General features: G+C 47.5%; 1 protein-coding gene across 2 annotated transcripts in view; it reads right to left on the bottom strand.

The window, feature by feature from the left end:
* Nucleotides 1–1,083: 1,083 nt before the first annotated feature.
* The window catches only part of TTC39A (tetratricopeptide repeat domain 39A), a 65,250-nt gene continuing 46,100 nt past the window's right edge, over nt 1,084–20,233 (bottom strand). For both annotated transcript variants that reach the window (XM_066376255.1, XM_066376254.1), the window contains exons 12-18: nt 19,947–20,108; nt 14,671–14,762; nt 11,883–12,003; nt 10,055–10,166; nt 9,529–9,643; nt 8,364–8,480; nt 1,084–7,837 (exon numbers count right to left, since the gene is read on the bottom strand). In XM_066376255.1, the coding sequence (XP_066232352.1) occupies nt 7,714–7,837; nt 8,364–8,480; nt 9,529–9,643; nt 10,055–10,166; nt 11,883–12,003; nt 14,671–14,762; nt 19,947–20,108 (843 nt within the window). In that variant the 3' untranslated portion in view covers nt 1,084–7,713. The remainder of the gene's footprint in view (nt 7,838–8,363; nt 8,481–9,528; nt 9,644–10,054; nt 10,167–11,882; nt 12,004–14,670; nt 14,763–19,946; nt 20,109–20,233) is intronic.

Below are 20,233 nucleotides of genomic sequence, written 5' to 3' on the forward strand. Positions count from 1 at the left end.
GAGCATGAGAGCCACTGACTGCATTATATTAATCCACTAGGGCTTAACTGAATTCCTTCTTTTTTTCCCACTTGGTCCCAGTTTCTAAGTGTTTTGCCATCTTGTTTCCATCAACTTCATGCCCCCTGGCTATTTGATGCTCCTGCTCTCTTCAGGAATGAATCAGTATTACAAGCTAGCCTCTCTGTTAGAAGTTTGGATTCATCCATTTATCTCCTCACACAAACTTTTTCCTTAGGAAGATATACTCAAAACTTGGGTTCTTAATAAGTGCTTGTCAAGTATAGAATAAAAATGTCCATCTCACATTTTCATCATTGCATTGAATATAATTACTGATTGACCCACTGTTACGTGAGATTTTCTGAGAACTGTCAAAAATAATCTTTCTTGGTTCTGTATATGGCAGTTTATATATTTGGTTATGCTCAGGTTGTGACTTAATGCTCCCAATTGAGTTTAGATGGCTCTAGTTTGTGATGACTAACGTTAAACATAAGGGTTTAAATTGAGTAACTAATGTTTGGTAGTATTACATTATATAAATATCTTAAAATAGTACTTTCCTAGTGGTTTAAAAGACAATGGTAAGTTAAATTTGATTTATTTAGGGGAAATTTGCTGGACAATCTTTTAGCTCTGCACACAGTATTTTTAGCTAGAGAAAAATAAACATGTAAGAATTACAACACATTAAAGTTTATATTAAAACAATATATAAAAGTTAAAAATTTTTAAAAAAATATATAGAAGTTGGCCCTGGCCAGTTGGCTCAGTGGTAGAGCGTCGGCCTAGTGTGCAGGAGTCCCAGGTTTGATTCCTGGCCAGGGCACACAGGAGAAGCACCCATCTGCTTCTCCACCCCTCCCCTTCTCCTTCCTCTCTGTCTCTCTCTTCTCCTCCCACAGCCAAGACTCCACTGGAGCAAAGTTGGCCCGGGCGCTGGGGATGGCTCTGTGGCCTCTGCCTCAGGCGCTAGAATGGCTCTGGTTGAGGCAGAACGATGCCCCAGATGGGCAGAGCATCACCCCCTGGTGGGCATGCCGGTGGATCCCAGTCGGGCGCATGCGGGAGTCTGTCTGACTGCCTCCCTATTTCCAACTTAAGAAAAATGCAAAAGAGAAAAAAAAAAAAGAAAAAAAAATATATATAGAAGTTAGTAAATAGGTGAGGTACATATATTTGGGGAGTATATTAATTTAAATATACTTTGTAATCCCTTTTATGAGAACCTCTTGATCTAAAACCACCCACAAAAAATTGATTAGCCTATTTAATTCTACAATTTGATCTTGGCCAAAAGGCTGAGAAAGCAATAGCCTACTTGATTGTAACCAGTCCTTTTTTAATCCACACAGGGGTAGTTTAAAAAATAACAACAGTACCGGGTGCCTATGGATTATTCAAAGTTTGAGTGTTTCAGGTACGAGTATCCAGACTTTGCTTTTCTGTTTGGCCTTTGGGTGTTTTTTTATTCTTTAGCATGGAAATAATATCCTGATGAATCCCTTTACAATCCATTAACTGATTCATAAAATTTTTTTTAGAGGCATTAGTGAAATTTTATAAAAGGGATTTGGATTTATCTGTACATTTTAATTGTTAATGTTCTTGTTTGCTTTATTACTCTGAGTAATAGGCATTAGCTCAGGACAGTAATTGGAACCATCTGATTAACTGTTACCAATAGACTAAAAGCACTTACCATTTCATAAAGTTTTTAAGGGAAATTTACGAGGGAAACTAACTTTCTTTTACATTTTTGTTTCTTGAGAAGTTACTGACCACTGGAAGATAGTCATTTTTGGAGGTTTTCCACAGAAAGTTTTTCTCTGCATATGAATGAAGAACAAAGCAGCATTAAGAATAAGGTACACATTTTAGGCTTTTAAGACTAATTGTGTTCAGAGGATGAGCAACACCTGTTGCTTTGAATCCCTCCTATAACATCAGTGCTTATAGGCTCCAGATTTCTTGGCACTGAAAAGACATTGTTGAAATTGGTAACTGAGGGTTTGCTTTAAGAGTCTGGTCATAGTGGTGACCCCAGAATGCTTGAAAGATTTGGCTAGCTTTGCAAAAAATGATGAGCCCAGCTTTTCTCATCATTTCTCTGGGGGCTACATAAATAATTAATTTAGTCATTTGGGATCCAAAAGCATTGTATGTGAATTGGGAAGCTTGGACTATGCTATCAGAAAGATTGAGATCAGCTTCCAGCACTCTCCTTACTAGAGTTGGGAGAATAGGCTACATTCTGCCAGTTCCAGAATCAACCAGTCCTTGAGTTTGACACTATAGAATCATAACCTTCTATGAGAGTAGCTGAACTCAGCACATTATAAATTAATACCTACAATTTTAGGGTGTGCTGTGTGTGGGGAAGGGGATTTGTTTTTCACAAACTATCTTCACAGCCCTTGCTTACACTAATCACTATAATGTTATCTTGATGTGAGGAAGAATTTATAAACATTCTTGTAGTGAGCAGGTACTCTATTTAGTAGGGCATTTTGAGATGGTTTGTAATCGCAAGTACTGTTCTCGGGACTATTTCTTAAAGTTAATTACTTTGAAGGTATCTTTGAAGTAAGAAATCACGTTTATGGGTATGGATTTTCATAAACTGGGTTTCTGGTTTCCATGATGAGCAAAAGACATGAAATACCAATTCACATTGGCTCTTAGAGCCTGGCTGTCACTTAGCATATTGAAAGTATTTTTTTCCCTAAGTCTAGTAGCTGGTGAAGAGAAGATGTATTTTTATCAGCAATTTTACACAAAGCAGAGGCAAGTGCTGCTGGGACTTTGGCATAGCACCAGCCTCCTAAATTTCATGTTTAACCCCATATAATCCATTCTTCACATAGCAGCTAAAATAATTTTGAGTAAATTGGATGATATCATTCCTCTCCTTAGAATTTGTATAGCATCCTGTTGTGCTGAGAATAAAATCCAAACTTAACAGATAGTTGGCTTTCTGCCTCTTTCATATTATTCTACCTTCTAGCCTCAGACTTTTTTTGTGTGTATGTGCCTTCTAAAATGTCCAGCTTATTACTGTCTCAGCTCTTTTGGAATTAGAGTTTGTGCCTTCCTGGATTGTTCCAATGGCTGATTTATCCTCTGGACCAAACACACCCACTGCTGTTTACTCCATGGGTTTAATCCTTGTTTACTTGTTTGCTTCCTTACCTGACTAAGCTCCCTAAGATCAAGACAGTTGGGTTCAGTAGTTATTAAGTGAAGGGAAGGAGAAAATAGGGAAGAGAGACCCGACAGAATCTGACATATCTGATAGAGAGGGAACCATCACCAACCAACAGGGGCAACAGACTGTTGACCCATTGACCACTCTGACACACATGTATGGTGTGTTTGGCCAGCTAGCCACACTTAAAATTGAGGGTCTTTAGCATATGCTGCCCAGTTTTCAAATGTTCCAACCTCTTACTGTCTTATACCAAACCTCTTCTAGCATGTGATTGGCTTCCGCCAAGCATCAGCCCAGACCTGAGCTTCTGCATGTGTCCAGGCTTCACTTCTCATCTCAGGAATGGCTGACCAGAACTCGACCTGTCCACTGGGGCATTGGGTCTTACCTTTTCCTCCAATATCTCTGGATGATCTTATGAGCAAATATTGCTTAAGGGTTGTCTTGTCTTTTAGCTTTGTCCAGGTTAGTCCCTGTTTCTACCTCATGGAGCCAAGTGGCCTGGGAAGACGACGACACAGACATATGCTCTGTGTGCTCCACGCCAAGGATTTCTAGTACCTGAGTGTTAGCCAGTGCTTTCACAGTGGTCCATATCACTGATTCAGATCCAACTTCAAACAGTTTTCCATTCAACCAGCAGTTTAGCAAAGCATGGGCTTTAAGAGTTCAACTGCCTGGCTTCAAATCTTTATGCTGCATAGTAACTGTGAGATCTTAGACAAGCTATTTCACCTGTTTCAGTTTTCTCATCTGCAAAATAACAGTAACAGTCCTTTACTTCATAGTGTGGTTGTGAGGATTAGAAACCTGTAATGAGCTTAGAAAAGCAACTGGTAAATAATGAGTGCTTGATATTAGCTACTTTTCTTCCACCCAGAGCATATAGTCTCTGATATTCAGAATTGTTGGTTAATGATGTGAAGAAAAGGATTCTCTAACCCAGTCATTTGTGAGATGTTAGCTGTGGCATGTCTGATTAACCTTGAATGTCAACTTTTTGAAGTCCGTAATAACCTTTGTAATTATGTCTTCCCAAAGGAAGATCTCTGTTACCTTTTGTCTCTTGACAGTTGATTTATACAGTAGAGAGAATTCATAGATTGCTAATTTAGAAATGAATTTTTCAAGCTGCCAAAACGAGGCTCCTTGTTTGTGGATTTGGGTAGTAGTGAACTTTGCACCAGATTTCCCGGGCGCTGTGCTAACCCAAGCAAGAAGGCACTTAGCAGCATTGGAAAGGACATATCTGGGGACAGGGGTGAGATGTTCCCATTGGCTGCATCGTTTTTGGAATCCAGGCACCTCTTAATTATTACCAAATTAGTGTAATGATGCTGAGGACATAGGGTAGGCTTTAATTTTGAAGCAAACAAGAAGTTGTCTATTCTCATCATTTCAGAAGAAATGAATTTGGGAGTAACTTCAGAGAAAAGTGTCTTTGGATTTTATTCCTTTGTTGAATGGTTCTAGTACTCACAGGCTCGGGCTAAAGACCTACTGGTGTTCTTCAATTGCTGGGAATCTCCCACATGGACTTCAGCCGAGTCTTGGATTAGTGTTGGCCTTTTAGGGTCCTGGCTTTGCTGTCAGGTCATGGCTTTTTGCCGTGAATGACGATAGTTGTCTTGGAAACAGTCCCATTCTGACTTGAGAGATTAGGAATAGGGAATCCTGCCAACACATGGGAGAACTGATAGGGACCAGCACACTGCTGAAAGCCGCCCTGCCGGCCCAAGGGCCTACAGCCAGTAAGAGGCAGAGGTAGGCTTTCTGTTGTCAAGGGCCTCTTCAGGTCATACTACATAGTTGCTACTTCCTAACATCTGAGTTCCTCTGTGTGGCACAGGATTGAGACTTGCCCCAGTGAGGCTTACTCACTGTGGGTATCCCGGCCTATATCAAGGCCTGTTACTTATGGTTGAGTGGATTGGAGAGCACATGGCTTTGGCAAAAGGTAGAGCGTTTATATACATGTTGCCTCATTTTGGAGCTGAAAACCCTGCAACGGACTTGACCAGAGTTAGAATCAGAACTGTTGACAGCAGGAAAGAGTAATCTAGCCCAAATTAGTAATTTTTAGAGGGTCTGTGGCTTCCCCAGGGTACCTCTGAAAATAAGTGGCAAAGCAGGGACTAGAATACAAGTCTCCTTATTTCTAGGTCAAAACTCTCCACCTAATGAGCTGCCTGTCTGGGGCAGATGTGCTGGAAAGGTCTGTAAGAAGTAACCAGAAAGGGTTCAAAGAAGACACAGTGAGAAGCCCTTAACAGAATTTTCACTTTCAAAGGCCTCTTCATAAGGATATGGTGGTGTCAGACACCCAACATTTTCACCCTCCACCCTCCTTCACATACATGTTTTTCATAGACTATCTCAAGCTGCAGACAGGATAAAGGAGACAAAACCCACTGATTTCTCTTATCAGCCAGACTGCAGCCAGGGCAGCAGACAGAGGTACAGGTGACGTAGGCCAATTAATGAAGCCCAGCAAGAAATCAACAAATACAAGGAAACCATCTGGCATACATTTTTTAAATACAAGTAAAAGCACCTAGAATGTTAAAATGGAAGTGTTTTTATAAACTATTTTTATAAATTCTGCTTGGTATCCTATGACCAGTATGCTGCTTTAATATAGCAGTAGAGAGGGTTCTGATATTTGCAGAGGGGGTAGGCCACAAAAGGCTATCTACTCAGTTCAGAGGCCTGGCCCTAGTCGCCCTCTCACCCACGCCCTGCCCAACAACCTAGAAGGCTGTGGAGGAGATAGAGCTTGCAAAGGGCTGCTCTGTGGAGAGCATTCTTTTTCTAATTCTAACAAAGTGAGAAGGAAAATTTTTCTTAGCATTTCTGTTCTGATAGTACTAAGTGCAAAAGAGGAGCTTGGATGAGCGTTTTCTCTTTGCTTTCTTTCTGTAATGAGAATACGCCTTCTTACCTGAAACCCATTGCTTCATTATCCGTCATAGGAAGCGGGTAACCCACCCAGCCACTGGCAGAGATGATCAAAAGAGTCTGCTGAATAAATGCAGCACTGCTGGAAGATTGGAAAAGGTGTCTGTGGGTCTTCCCTTACAGAATCTGCATTCATGTATTTGAAGAGTCATGTGCTCACAGATGAATTTTTCTACTGTGTACATGATTTTTCTAGGGGCATGGTTAAATTGAAGTATGCTGTCATGAGATGGGGAATGGTAAAATGTGGTGATCACTGAACTTGAGTTCTCGCTTTACCAGACCCAAAGGTTGCAAATGCAGGGGCTTTCAGGGACCAGGAAGTGTTTAAAGTGGCCTCTACTCAGCTCCTACTGAGTGTCGCCTTGTCGCCTTATGCTAATGAGACCCAGTGTTGCCAGGTTGGTTTTTGTCTTTGTTTTTTTTCTAATGAGGCCAGAAACCAGATTTATTTGTGAAATCTCCCCATTTAAATGTTGGTAACAAAGTCTGAAATTTTAGGCTGTCTTGTCTTGTTGTCTAAATAAAACATACTTGGACCATAAAGTTTCTGATCCAACCTTTCTGCCCTGTCTAAGAATTAAAGCAACACATATTTTACTAAAATAGATGTTGCATAATCTCTTTTAAGTATATAAGTTTTATTACTTAAAATATCTATTTTCTCTTAACTGAAAATTTTAAAGCATATACAGTAAGCTGTGTATAATTGTTCTATTTCTAGGAAAAATGCTGACAGTAAATAAATGTACCTCAGAATGAAGTACAGATGACTTCATAAATTACTCCCAGTGGTTTCCATCTGAGAACCCCGCCTGAACATCTTGGCACAAAAAAAGCCACACAGCTCCCCTTCCACCAGGCCTTGATGTCCCCGTTCCTTAATTGGTGGAGACTGATTTTTCTTCTACATATGGACAGAAATGAAAATCATATCACTAAAAAGACGTGTTTTTTTTTTTAAATTGGAAAGATACAAAGGGAGTTAAAATGAAGTGTAAGAAGACAGTGGGTATCTACGTGCAATCTCTGTGTGCAGCCCCCAGAAGCCTGGAAGCCTGAGGTGCGGACCCTCCTGAGAGTCCTTCCAGTCCCAGAAGCTGAGCCCTTGCTGAAGTCTGAAAAGCAGTTTGGCCTTTGGCATCGTACAGGTTGACCTCCAGATCCAGATGAGTTAAAGCAAAGATTTACAGGTGGTTGGTTGGTTGGTGGTTTTTTAAAAAACCAACTATGATCCCGTCATTGTATTTCTAAGGAAAATGTACAGTGTTCATACATTCTCTTAAACATCACAGTGAAAAACAAGTACCCGTATATGTGATAGGGCAGGCAGAGGGCTCCACCTGCTCTGTCCTTGGCAAAGGACCTTGGCCACACTGGTGAAAGTGCCGGGCAGCTTCTTCAAGGATACTCATGTCATGCCATCCCACTGGAGCACCGGTGGGCCCCAAAGGCAGGGCAGGGGGAGGGGATCAGTTTCAAATGTTTCCAGGAGCTCTGTCCAGCTGTTTCTGTCTTCCAGCTGGGGAGTGCTGCACAAACTATAAGGACACTGATGAGACCATGGCTCTGTTGCCATTCCCTAGAGAAGACTTGGCTTGGAGTATGGCGGCCTGGATTCGAAAATGTGTCCTTGACTCCATGGAGTAATTCTTGTAGTTCTGCCTGGAAGAAACCAGAGAATTAGGCATGTGGGGCTGCCCCAGGAAGTGCTTTTTCTTCAGCCTGAGCTGTGGGAGCCCAGCAGGCAAGGAAGAGGAATAGAGGCTTAAATCCCTCTTTCTCTAAAGAAAGTTGGGCCTAATAGGGATTAGCAGAAAGGATGTATAGCCCCTCACCCAGATATCATGCCCTGTGGAACCACTATTAATCCTGTTGGGTCCCCAAGTTTGAGGTTTCAAGAGGTAGATCTATGGGCTGCAAGACAGGAGACCAGGCTCTTCACACTTTTGTGTGACCCTGCGTGCCTCACTCCCTGCTTCTGGGATTCCAGTTTCTCGCTGGTAAACTGAGGAGGAAGCCACCCATGCTAGGTGAGAGCGGTTCCCAGGCACACAGGCCTGGTCTCCAGACTGCCGCACTACACTTGCCAGCACCCTCCCTGATACCTGGGGCTCCTCTGTCTCCAGCCAGGCTGGAGCTCCCGAGCTCATGGGGAACAAAGGACTCATCAAGGCTAACCGGGCCTTACTTGGCAGTTTCCAAGAGTTTGACAGCCTCTTCGTTTCTGCCTTGCTCCATAAACAGCAGGGCCAGCTCCAGCAGGGCATTTGGGATCAAGTAGTGGTCATATTTGATCTTCTTTTCACTGTGGGATAAAGGAGGACATGGCTCACAAGCTTTGACCTTGAGATGTCCTTCAGGCTTCTCCTGAGCCTTCCCTAAATGGGAGGATCCAACCCATGCCTTTAAGTGGGGCTTGTGGCTCTGAATTCCAGTGTGGGAAGGTTCCCACTACTTAGCCCTAAACTGGCTTAGGATCCACAGTAGAGCCTTCTAGGGCTCTACTTTGGACCCAACTCCCTAACGACCTATAGCTCATGTCATATCCTTAGCCCATTCCCACCTCCATCCCCAGCCCCATTTTTCCAGGTTGATTTATTAGGAAGTGTCCTGCCTTCAATCTGGTCCACCGTGCTGCCCCGATACATCCTTTTAGAACCCAGATCTGCTCTGACTGGCTCTTTTCTGTCCACAGGATAAAGTTCAGTTTTGTAAGCAAAACAGGCCCTACCCATGTAGCTCCCCCTCATTTCATTGGCATCCCTTTCCCGCTATAATTTTACCCAGGCAGGGAAAGCCTACTCACTGTCCCTCCAGCCTTGGGTGTCTGTGCCCAAACATTTGCACATGTATCTACTCCACTTAAAACTCCTCCATTGCTTTCTCTGCCTGATGATCTTCATAGTTGAAACAACATCCTTGGAAAGCCTTTCCGGTATCTTGCATTAGGCTTAGACCCCACCACAGGACACCTGTCCTCTCTGCTTCCCTCTATCTAGCACAAGCCTGGTCATAGCAGATTCAGTTGCCTGTAGCTAGCTAGCTGTGATCCCCCAGGGCAAGGGCAGAGCTGGTGAATCACACACTTCAGGGGCACCATTCACACGGAACAGTGTGGATGGGCTCCTGTAGTTGAGCAATCTGGCGGCCCTGGGTGAGGAGGTCTGAATGATCTCTGCCCAGCAAAGGTCCTGGCCCAGAGCAGACAGTAGTACACGTGCAGTGCCTCGGCGGAAGCTAGGGCAAGACAGTGGAGTGCACAGGAGGGAGAAGAAAATTCTGAAAATTCTACCCAGCAGAGCCGGACCCAGCCGTGGGCCATCTGGATCCGGCGCAGCCACCAAGGCACTTACTTGGCAGAGATACTCCTGAAATTCTCCTCGGCCTCCTGGACTCGGCCCAGGTATTTCAGACACAGGCCTTTCAGCAGCTTCACCAAGCACTCATCATCCACTGAGTACTCGTGCTCTGCAAACAGGGCAGTGAGACAAGGAAACAGGCTTGTTTGTCTCTGCAGGTTACTCATGGGCCCCCTACTCTGTGCTGGGTCCTTAGGGACACAGGGGACACACATGGTACCTGCCTCAGGGAGCTCACATCTGGGAAGGGAAGACAGATACTTTGACAATGACACTACAGTGTAATCAAGGCTGACTGCAGGAAGCCCAGGGGCTGTGGGAGCCTGGAGGCCTCGACTCTAACTGGGGGACAAGGGAAAGCTGCTTGGAGGAGCTGTCGTGGAAGCTCAGTCTAGAAAGGCAGAGGTCAGTTACCAGGGTAAACAAGTGAGGAAGGAGATTTTTGGTAGAGGGAGACTTCCAACTGAAAGTCCTGTGGTCTGACCCAGCCTGGCAGGTTCAAGGGCCTGGGGGTAGTCACCTGGGCCCTTTTCCAGCATCTCTTCAGCTTTGGTGATAATCTCAAGTATCCCATCTGTGAGTTCTGGCTGCTTCCCAATCACAGCATAGCCATTCCAAATGTACATCATTTCCTGAGGGTAGGGGAGCAAGTCAGTCCTATGGTTCCTCAATGGGGCCTGTTTCCCCATCTGTAAAAAGGGCAGCTCACATCAGAGGCTCACTAATAGCCTTTCTAAGCTCCTAAATATTGGGGAAATAACTTACTTCAGCACTTAAGGATATCCAATCGAGTTTAAGACTGTCACCTGGAGTTATCGTGAAAACTATGAAACATATTCTGATTCCTTTTTCTGCCTTTACTGCTAGGAAGCTCAGAATACTAAAAGTGCCATTCTTAGTAATTCTGTTAGCTTAGATTAGCATTCTCTAAACTATCAAACCAAGTAATAGATGTGATTTGTATACATTAAGTTCTAGAATGACATTGTTATGGTTCTTGTTATTATGTTCCAGGGGGGGAATTTAAGTTTTGGCTAATATTTCTGAATATCATTACATGGTCCCAAGTTAGCAAAAATTCCTTTAAAAATTTTCTATGGCTAAATGAATACAGGAAAAACCGTACACGCTTCTTGGAGACTTACCCTGCTGATTGGTATGTAAAAGCTCCAAGAAGTTCTATATTATGTAAACTTTGTTTAGAACAGTCTCATCCAATAGATTTAACCACAGAAGTCATTTTATGCTTAAATGGCATTTTTCAGATTATAGTTTAGGAAATTCTCCCCTAAGTTTCTGGTATAGGTTCTCCCCCTACCCTTCCTTATAACCCCTCCCCATTTGATGATAATTGCTTTACTCTATAAAATACTTTTTAAAGAACAATATTCAGGATACAAGTTCTAAATAAATTCTATAAGTACTGAATTTTTCAATTTAGAAAATGTCTAACACATTTTATCAGCTGGATCTCACAACTGTTCTATGAAATGGGCAAGGTATATATTACCCCCATTTTTTTTACATTAAGGGAATGGGGTCCTTACCCAAGGGCAGTTAATGAATAGTAGAACATAAAAGGTCTCTGAAGGCCCTTTCTACTTATCTGACTGCCTTTCTATTTGAATAACAAGGACTCCTAACAAACTGGAAACTTTTGGAGCCTGCTAAAACATAACAGTGGTTCAGAATATGGGCTGCGGAACCAAACTATGTGGGTTCAAATCCTGACTCATTAGCTCTACGACCTGACAAGTCATTTTATCTTTCTACTTATACCTTATCCACTTATTAGGTATTTCCAGTATCTCCATCTATAAAACGGGGATACTGCCAGCACCTACTCAGAGGGTTATTGTGAGAATCAAATGAGCCCATAGGCAATGGGTGTAAGGAAGTTTGAACACAGCGATAACAATGTCAACTATTACTGTTATTATTGTTACTTCAGAGTTGAATATAACACGGTCTCAGGCCTTAGAAAAACTCGGTCCAGTGAAGGGAACAGTGTAAACAACAATTATAATCACGTGACAAGACTGAAACAATCAGGATAGGAACACAAACAGCTGGGCGATGCCTCTGCGCTGCTCTTTCTGCCTTGAGGAATCCGCAGCCTGCTCACTGGTCTCCCCACCCCCACTTTCTCACAGGCAAGGGCTGGCTCAGACTCATCTGTCCTCCCCCTCAACCCCAGGTGAATTGTGAAACCCTCTCTAGGCCCCCAAAACATGAAGGTCTTTCTTCCTCATCCACTTCCTCTGAGTCCATGGTTCTGTCTCCAGCTCTCAACTAATCCCTACAATCCCAAACTGGAGTCCAGGGCCAGTCCAGACCCTCCTACCCACCAGAGCAGGGATTGGCAACGAGATAGGTTTGGGAGAGAGGTAGCGCCTGGATTTCCGGATGGCAAACTTCTCCGTGGGCAGAGATTTACCAGCAATCTTGAGTTTCAGGCCTGGCACAGCTCTGCAAAAGAAATGGGTGGGGGGTGGGTAGGGAGAAAAAGTAGGAGAGAACCGAGAGTCCCCAGCGTCTGCCTGGCACCTCTTTGGGCCTCGGTTTCCCCCATGTATATGATGATCTATGGCTGTGGCCTTATTTCATAGGCCCTGTCCCGAGACCTGACCACTTCCTGTGGCTAGGCAAGGGCTCCTTTACACCAGCTGGCAGATGTAAGAATCAACACCCTAGCCCTGGCCGGTTGGCTCAGCGGTAGAGCGTCGGCCTAGCGTGCGGAGGACCCGGGTTCGATTCCCGGCCAGGGCACACAGGAGAAGCGCCCATTTGCTTCTCCACACCTCCGCCGTGCTTTCCTCTCTGTCTCTCTCTTCCCCTCCCGCAGCCAAGGCTCCACTGGAGCAAAGATGGCCCGGGCGCTGGGGATGGCTCTGTGGCCTCTGCCTCAGGCGCTAGAGTGGCTCTGGTCGCAACATGGCGACGCCCAGGATGGGCAGAGCATCGCCCCCTGGTGGGCAGAGCGTTGCCCCATGGTGGGCGTGCCGGGTGGATCCCGGTTGGGCGCATGCGGGAGTCTGTCTGACTGTCTCTCCCTGTTTCCAGCTTCAGAAAAAAAAAAAAAAAGAAAAAAAAAAAAAGAATCAACACCCAGGCCTGCTCTGCCTTCTAGCTGTCTCTCCTCCGAACCCCATTTATGGAGGGCCCAGTAGAAGCCTGACCCCATTTCACAGGGGAGACTAACACCCTGAGAAAGGGAGGGGCCTTCCCAAGACTGCCCAGCTTGAACCTTTAATTAACCTTGCCGCGGGAGTCGTGGCCTCCTCAGCTGTTTCCGAGGGCAGAGTAAAACGTGGTATGCAGCTAGGCGAGCCTCCATCCACAGCTGGGGCCTCACCCACCCAGCCCCATCCCACCCTCGGTTTCTGCCACAGTCACGGGGTGTGGCTGTGACCCTCAAGCCTGAGCCGCCCAGGAAATAGCTGGGCCTAGTTGTGAGGTCCCCCCACCAAACTCCTCCCCTGCTTACTCAATGAAGAACCTCTCTGGGCCCATTTTCTCCTCGTTTCTAAAATGGAGATAATGATACAAAGGGGAGCAGAATGTGTCACCCGACAGCAGGCCTCTTTGGCATAGGATTATTTTAGGTGGGTTATTTTTAAGAAATAGCAGACACAGGAAAAAACTCTTGAAAACCTAGAAGTTACCCTGTGTGAGAAACATTATAAGGGAAATCCCGGTCTCTGAGGGTATGTCCCTCTCTATATCAGGAAGACAAGGATGACTAAATCTCTAGAAACTAATTTGCATAACCACCATACCCTCCTTCACTGTGCTTTGAAAACCTTCCGTAACTGGCTTCCCATCCCAACATCTTCTTTTGTCTTTTTTTTTTTTTTTTTGTATTTTTCTGAAGCTGGAAACGGGGAGAGACAGTCAGACAGACTCCCGCATGCGTCTGACCGGGATCCACCTGGCACGCCCACCAGGGGCGATGCTCTGCCCCTCCGGGGGCGTCGCTCTGTCGCTACCAGAGCCACTCCAGCACCTGGGGCAGAGGCCAAGGAGCCATCCCCAACGCCCGGGCCATCTTTGCTCCAATGGAGCCTTGGCTGCGGGAGGGGAAGAGAGAGACAGAAGAGGAAGGAGAGGGGGAGGGGTGGAGAAGCAGATGGGCGCTTCTCCTGTGTGCCCTGGCACACGCCAGGCCGACACTCTACCACTGAGCCAACTGGCCAGGGCTTCTTTTGTCTTTAGTTGGAGATAGTAGTTAAGGAGATGTCTTGGGCCTTTTCAGAGTTACTCAGTTTTCCTGGGTCTCTCCCATGTATATAGGAGGCATACAGGTTATTAAACTTCTGTTTGTTTTTCTCCTGTTAATCTGTCTTTTATTATAAGGGGAGAGGGGTTCTCAGCCAAAAACCTAGAAAAATAGAGGAAATATCATCTTCCTCCCTCACAGAGACTCTCACAGGCTGTCCTGGAGAAGTATGTGAGATGGAGAAACAGAGGCACTCAGTAAATGGTCAGCGCCTTGTGACTGTGACATTGGTAGCTCAGGCAATTCAGGTTACTCTGACGTCCAAGCCAGCCCTCACCACAACTGGAGGAAAGCCGTAGGCTCCATTCTCAACCTGCCAAGGCTGAGCCCTAGCCCTGCTCTAGAACCTTCGCAGAAGGCAAACAGCAGTTTTGGATCCAAATATTTGATTTGCAAACGAACCCACAAGGCAGAGGTTATTCCCATTTTATAGATGCTGATATTGTCCAAGGTGAGACAGCTAAGAAATGGCAAGGCTGGATTTAGTCCTGTTTGAGCCAACTCTTTGGCTCTCTGCTCTGCTTCTCTCCTGTCCCAGCAGAAGGGACCTCTCCAGACCAATGTTCACATCTGTCCTACTGACCTGACAAAAGAGGCCAGTGGAAAGGATGTTGACAAAACCACTTTGGTGAAAGAAAGCCTCCGATCAGATTCAAAGGGCTCGAACAAGCAACAGCAGGAGTTGGTGGTGATGGGAGGGGGTGACGGGCAGGTAGGGCAGGCCTGGGGGAGGGTCACGGAGCTCAGGACCAGGGCTGACGACAAGCCCACCACTTCCCTCCCTGGTGCCCACAGCTCAGGGTGTCTGGACAGAGCCTGGCCGAGGCCTACAATGGGGGTGCAAAGGTAGGACTCACCTAAACAACTCCACTTCGTCATCCCCAAAGGGCTTGTAGTCGTCCTTCCCAAACATGCTGAGGTAGGCAGCCTTCATGTAGATGTAGGTAGCCTGTGAAGGGGAGGGCCGGAGTCGGGTGGAGGGACCCACTGTCCCCTCGCAGCCGCAGACTGCGTGGGGGAGGCCGCAGCTGTGGAGGCTCGCGTAGCTGCAGACCACATTTTACTCTGCCCTTGGATCAGCTGAAGAAGCCACAACCCAAGTGGCAACTCATTCGGACCTCATTTGGCCCGGCATGGTAGCTCACATTATCCCCAAGCCCCAGCAGAGAAACTGAGGGAGCTGAAGCAACTTGATGACTTGAGCTGAGAGTTAAATCCAGGCTGGGCCCATGTCAGCAGCTGCCACCCTCTCCACTGTGAAGCAATGGAGGGAACTCAGTCAACTAGTGGATGCAGAGGCAGTGCTAAGGCAGGATGGAGACACCAAGACAGGGCTGCAAAGGCTTCTGGGAAGCCATTACTTCAGGCTCGGTGCTTGAAGGCCAAGGGGAGACCCTGATAATGGACCTTCCGGGCCAGGGGGGAGCATCCTGAGCAGAGACTGTGTATAACAAAGATACAAATAGGTAGCATAAAGTATGGAATGCATAAATGAAGAGATGTGAGGCCAGAAGAGGGAGCAGGGCCCTGGGTTATGGCCTTGGTAGCACTCTCTTATTGTGTGCTGGGCACTTTACATACATCACCTCACTGGATCCCAAAGACAACGCCAGAAAAGAATCTGCACCCACACTGCTTCCTGGGACCTCAGAGCTGCTGGGGACAGAGCTAGGAGTGATTCTAGGTTTGTGTAGCTTTAAGGGCCTTGCCCACTGGATCCACAGATGCCCCTGCCAGGGAGGGGAAGAACCCCTTCTCCCAGAGATCCATCCTGAAAGCTGTGCCCCTTCCCCAGAAGTTTAGTGCCAGAGGAGCCTGGCTCTGCGCTGCCCTCCAGTGGCCAAGCCTTGAACCACAGTTCCTGTTACCTGGGGCTGCTGCCATTAGCCCCAGAAAGAAATGTAATGGGTGGTAGAGGAAAGGGAGCAGGACACCCTTGATTCTAGTATGCCCGTCACAAAATGAGAAAAAGCTGTTTTTTGTGGAGTATGGTGGAAGAATCTCCCCTCTCTGAAACCTGTTCCCCATCCCATCTTCAAATTCCTGTTGTCTGCCTGACCAGGCAGTGGCGCAGTGGATAGAGCATCGGACTGGGATGCCGAGGACCCAGGTTCGAGACCCTGAGGTCACCAGCTTGAGTGCTCATCTGGTTGGACCCAAGGTCACTGGCTCGAGCAAGGGGTTCCTCGGTCTGCTGAAGGCCCGTGGTCAAGGCACATATGAGAAAGCAATCAATGAACAACTAAGGTGTTGCAATGTGCAACGAAAAACTAATGATTGACGCTTCTCATCTCTCCGTTCCTGTCTGTCTGTCCCTATCTATCCCTCTCTCTGACTCTCTGTCTCTGTAAATAATAATAATAATAATAATAATAATTCCTGATGTCATCCTTGCCATCTCCCTCTTCCCCGTTGGCACTGAGTCCCCAAGTCCTCATGCCATTACCTCCCGTCTAGCTCTTGAATCCCACTGGCCTGCCCTACCACTCACCCCAGTTACTGCACCAGCCCCCACTTCAGCTCCCTGCTCCGGGCCAACAGGGATGTCTTCTACGGTCCTACTTTATGTGATCTCCTAGTAGGACCTAATCAATCTTCCTGCTCCCACTCCTGCCCCCTGCAAACCATTTCCCACACCATGTCAGCCAAATCTTTTTAAGTCAAAATACATCAGTCCATCCTTGAAATGTTCTCATGAAATCCCATCACACTCAGGATTAAACCCAAACCCCCTCTCGTGGCCTGCGAGACCCCATCCAGTCCCAACCCCCATCTGTTCCCTTTCCAATTTTATCTCCGTTTCCATTTCCTCACATCATTCTAACCACGCTGGCCTGCGGGCAGTATTCAGTATACATCAAAGGCACTCGGCTTCAGGTGGGCACGCCCAGCAACTGCAGGAGGGATTTCATAAAAGCCCAAACCAAAGCCACAAGCATCAAGGGCTCCTTCACTATCAGACTAAAGCCCAAACAGCCACTCGGGGCCCTTCGTGACCTGCTTTTCTGGCTCTCCTGCCAATCATTCCCCAGCACTCCTTAAACTCACCTCCTACCTTTGCCCGTGCCCTTCCTCTGCCCTGGACGTCACTGTTCCTTCCCTGCCGGGCTTTTCCGCTGGCTTCCTCTAAGCGCCTTCTCCTACTCCCCCTGGACAGCTCACCCCCTCGAGTCACCTGGAAGTAGGATGGATGCTATGACCTAGAGTTGTGACACTCATGGACATAAGTTACCAAGGGACATTGATGGAGAACAGCAGCCGACTCCTCTGATGGGAGTCCTGTCCCCCCATCAGAGTCCTGTCTCTCCTACTGGGTTCCTCTGCCAGGTGTGTGCAGTCAGGCAGGCCTTGTTCTCAGGAAGCTACAGCAAGTGGCGGAAAGAAAATGGTTTCTCCATAGGCCCCCTGCATGGCTTCCCACACCCCTCACCTGGTGACAGACCTCAGCAGCACCCAGCTTCCGAGCCTTTGTCCTGGCTTGGGGTGTCCCTTCACTTATTCCACTCTCCACCCTAGTCCCTCCTCTTCCAGAAGCCCCCTCGTCCTCTGTGCAGGGCTGCCTCTGAGCTCAGCTCTGTTTCCCCCGTCACAGCCCTGAGCACACACTGTCACCACCTGGTTTCTGGCCATCTCAAGCGGAGGGACCCACGAAGGCCCCGCAGGGACATGCAGTCCAGGCAGAGAGGAATGCAGCAGCCACAGGCCAAGTCCCCTAGAGCTGAAAGCTGGTGGACTCCGGTGGCCAAGGACTGGAGATTAAGAATAAATGAGGCCCCAGAACTCAGGGTGCTGCACTTCCACAGGAAACGTAAGGAAAGCACGGGGGCGGGGGGGAGCTGACCACCCCCAAGTCACACAGCAAGCTGGAAACAGCTGCCTCGCAGCCAGACTTGCTGGCATGGGGGAGGCCTGGCCTTCCCTCTGCCCTTTACAGCGACGGTGTGCACCCCACCTCCTCTTGCAGTGTGCGTGATCCCTCTGCCCCGCTTACTCCACAGGAAGGTTTCTGGGTCACCAGTCAAAAAGGTCTGTGCTCTTGCTGGGAGTGGGAAGTGATGAGGCATGAATGCCGGGCCCACAGGCTGGGCCTGAGGAAGCCCCTCCAACACCAGGTGGCCTCTGGGCAGGCCGGGCCTCCTGGGGAAGACTTGAGGAACGAGTGGAGAACAGAGACCTTTGAGTCACACAGACCTGTCTTCAAATCCAGGGTCTGTCACCAACAGCTATGGGGCCAGGAAAGTGCCACACCTTCTCTTAGCCACGTGGCCCTTGTGTGCCCGGTGGAGACAACATCTGCCTGCTGGGCGTGGTGTGGAGGAAATGCAGGCCTGGGCACACGGTGAGAGCTCAGTGAGAGCTGTGCCTGCCCCTGCCCCTGCGCCCCCTGCCACAGACCCAGAGAATCCCCTTTCAGCTTGGTCCCCAGGCAGGGGCTCTGAAAAAGGACTTCCACGCAGAGCTAGGGAGGGATGGACAGTAGGGACATTGAGACACATGTGTATGTAGTTGCCCATACCAGGTGAGTTGCTCTCTGATGATCTAGATGTTCCGAATTCTGTGCTGTCATTACTATGACCATAATGGCTATAGGATATGTCACCACCTATCTTGATGTGATAAGTTTCCACTTCTGGTGGGCACCTGTTTTGCCAACATGGCATCTCTTTAACACACCCCCAATGCATCTTCCAGGGACATCACCTCACTTCTCTGCTGGAGACCCCCCCCTCTTCTGCTCCCCATCCACCACACTCCCCACCCCTGTGTCCAGGCACTGACATATAGCCCATGCCAGACCAATGAGGTTCAAAGGCGGGACTTCGGCTGAAACCACAGGGAAGATGTGAGTCAGGGGCAGGCAGCCATGCTGCCTGCCTGTCACACGGACAGAACCGGCCTGCACAACAAAGATGTCATAGAGGGGAGCACAGCCACAGATGGGAAAACCCAGCCCAGATGACATAATTTGAATTCCTGGATCTAGGTAGCTTGCCTAGAATTTTCTGTTGTATGAACCAATAAGCAAGCCTTTGGTGTTTTGGACCCACAGAGTCCAATACAGTGGCCACTAGCCCATGCAACTTTTAAAATTTAAATTTGAATTAAAATTACATAAAATTGAAGATATCCAGTTTCCTGGTTGCACTAGGAACATTTCAAGCACTCAGTGTGTACATATGGCAGGTGGCTTCCATACTGGATGGTGCAGGAACAGAACATTTCCACCACAACAGAAGATGCTATTGGGCAGCACTCACATCTAGATAGTGTGAGCCATGTTTCTGTCCCTGTCACTAAAAATCATTCCTTTTTTTTTTTTAATTTTTCCATTGATTTGAGAAGATTGGGAGAATGGAGCAGGGGAAGGGAGAGAGAGAAAAAAAAGCATCAACTCATTGTTCTACTTAATTGTGCAATTTAGTCATACATTCATTGGTTGCTTCTCATATGTGCCCTGAACGAGGATCGAACCCACAATCTTGGCACACTAAGACAACGCTCTATCTGCTGAGCCATGTGGCCAAGGCAGTGATTAAAAATCTTTTCTTTTTTTCTTTTTTCTGACAGAGACAGAGAGTCAGAGAAAGGGACACACAGACAGGAACGGAGAAAGATGAGAAACATCAATTATTTGTTGCAGCACCTTAGTAGTTCACTGTTTGCTTTCTCATATGTGCCTTGAGGTGGGGGCGAGGCTAAGCAGAGTGAGTGACCCCTTGCTCAAGGCTTGAGCCAGCGACCATGGGATCACATCTATGATCCCATGCTTATGCTAGTGACCCCGCGCTCAAGCTGGTGAGCCCGCGCTCAAGCCGGATGAGCCTGCACTCAAGCAGGCGACCTCAGGGTTTCGAACCTGGGTCCTCTGCATCCCAGTACGATACTCTATCCACCACGCCACTACCTGGTCCAGGCTAAACATCTCGACTGATACATTATAGTTCTGAAGTTTCTCTGCTTCTCATGGTCTTTAGTTCCTTCCAACCCTGAGTCCTAAGAGGTTATGGTTCTGTTTCAATTCCAACTGAGACATCTGTGTTCAGTTAGGGGTTTGGCCCTTGGTGGGGGGGTACATGGCCAATCTGGGTTGGCCTGGTCCCCCAGGGTCCCCCAGCACTTGTTGCAAGCCCACCTTGGACCAGGAGTTCTCCTTGCTGAGCAGGTCGGCGTAGAAGTAAGCCATCTTCCACTGGCCCTTGTAGGTGAAGCACCACATCAGCTCCCAGTAGCACATGTGGTGGAACTGCTTCCAGTGTTGCTGGGCCTCACAGCACTCCTCAAACCTCCGGATTGCCTGCGGGCCCCTGCTGGTCAATCTGGGCCACGCCCCTTGGGTGCCCGGCCACGCCCACCCACCCCTGCACCCGCTGCTCCGTAGGCCAGCCTCCTCTAGCACACAGGGGTCTGGCCCTGTGACAG

This window comes from Saccopteryx leptura, chromosome 3, assembly GCF_036850995.1.
Source record: "Saccopteryx leptura isolate mSacLep1 chromosome 3, mSacLep1_pri_phased_curated, whole genome shotgun sequence".
NCBI classification, from domain to species: Eukaryota; Metazoa; Chordata; class Mammalia; order Chiroptera; family Emballonuridae; genus Saccopteryx; species Saccopteryx leptura.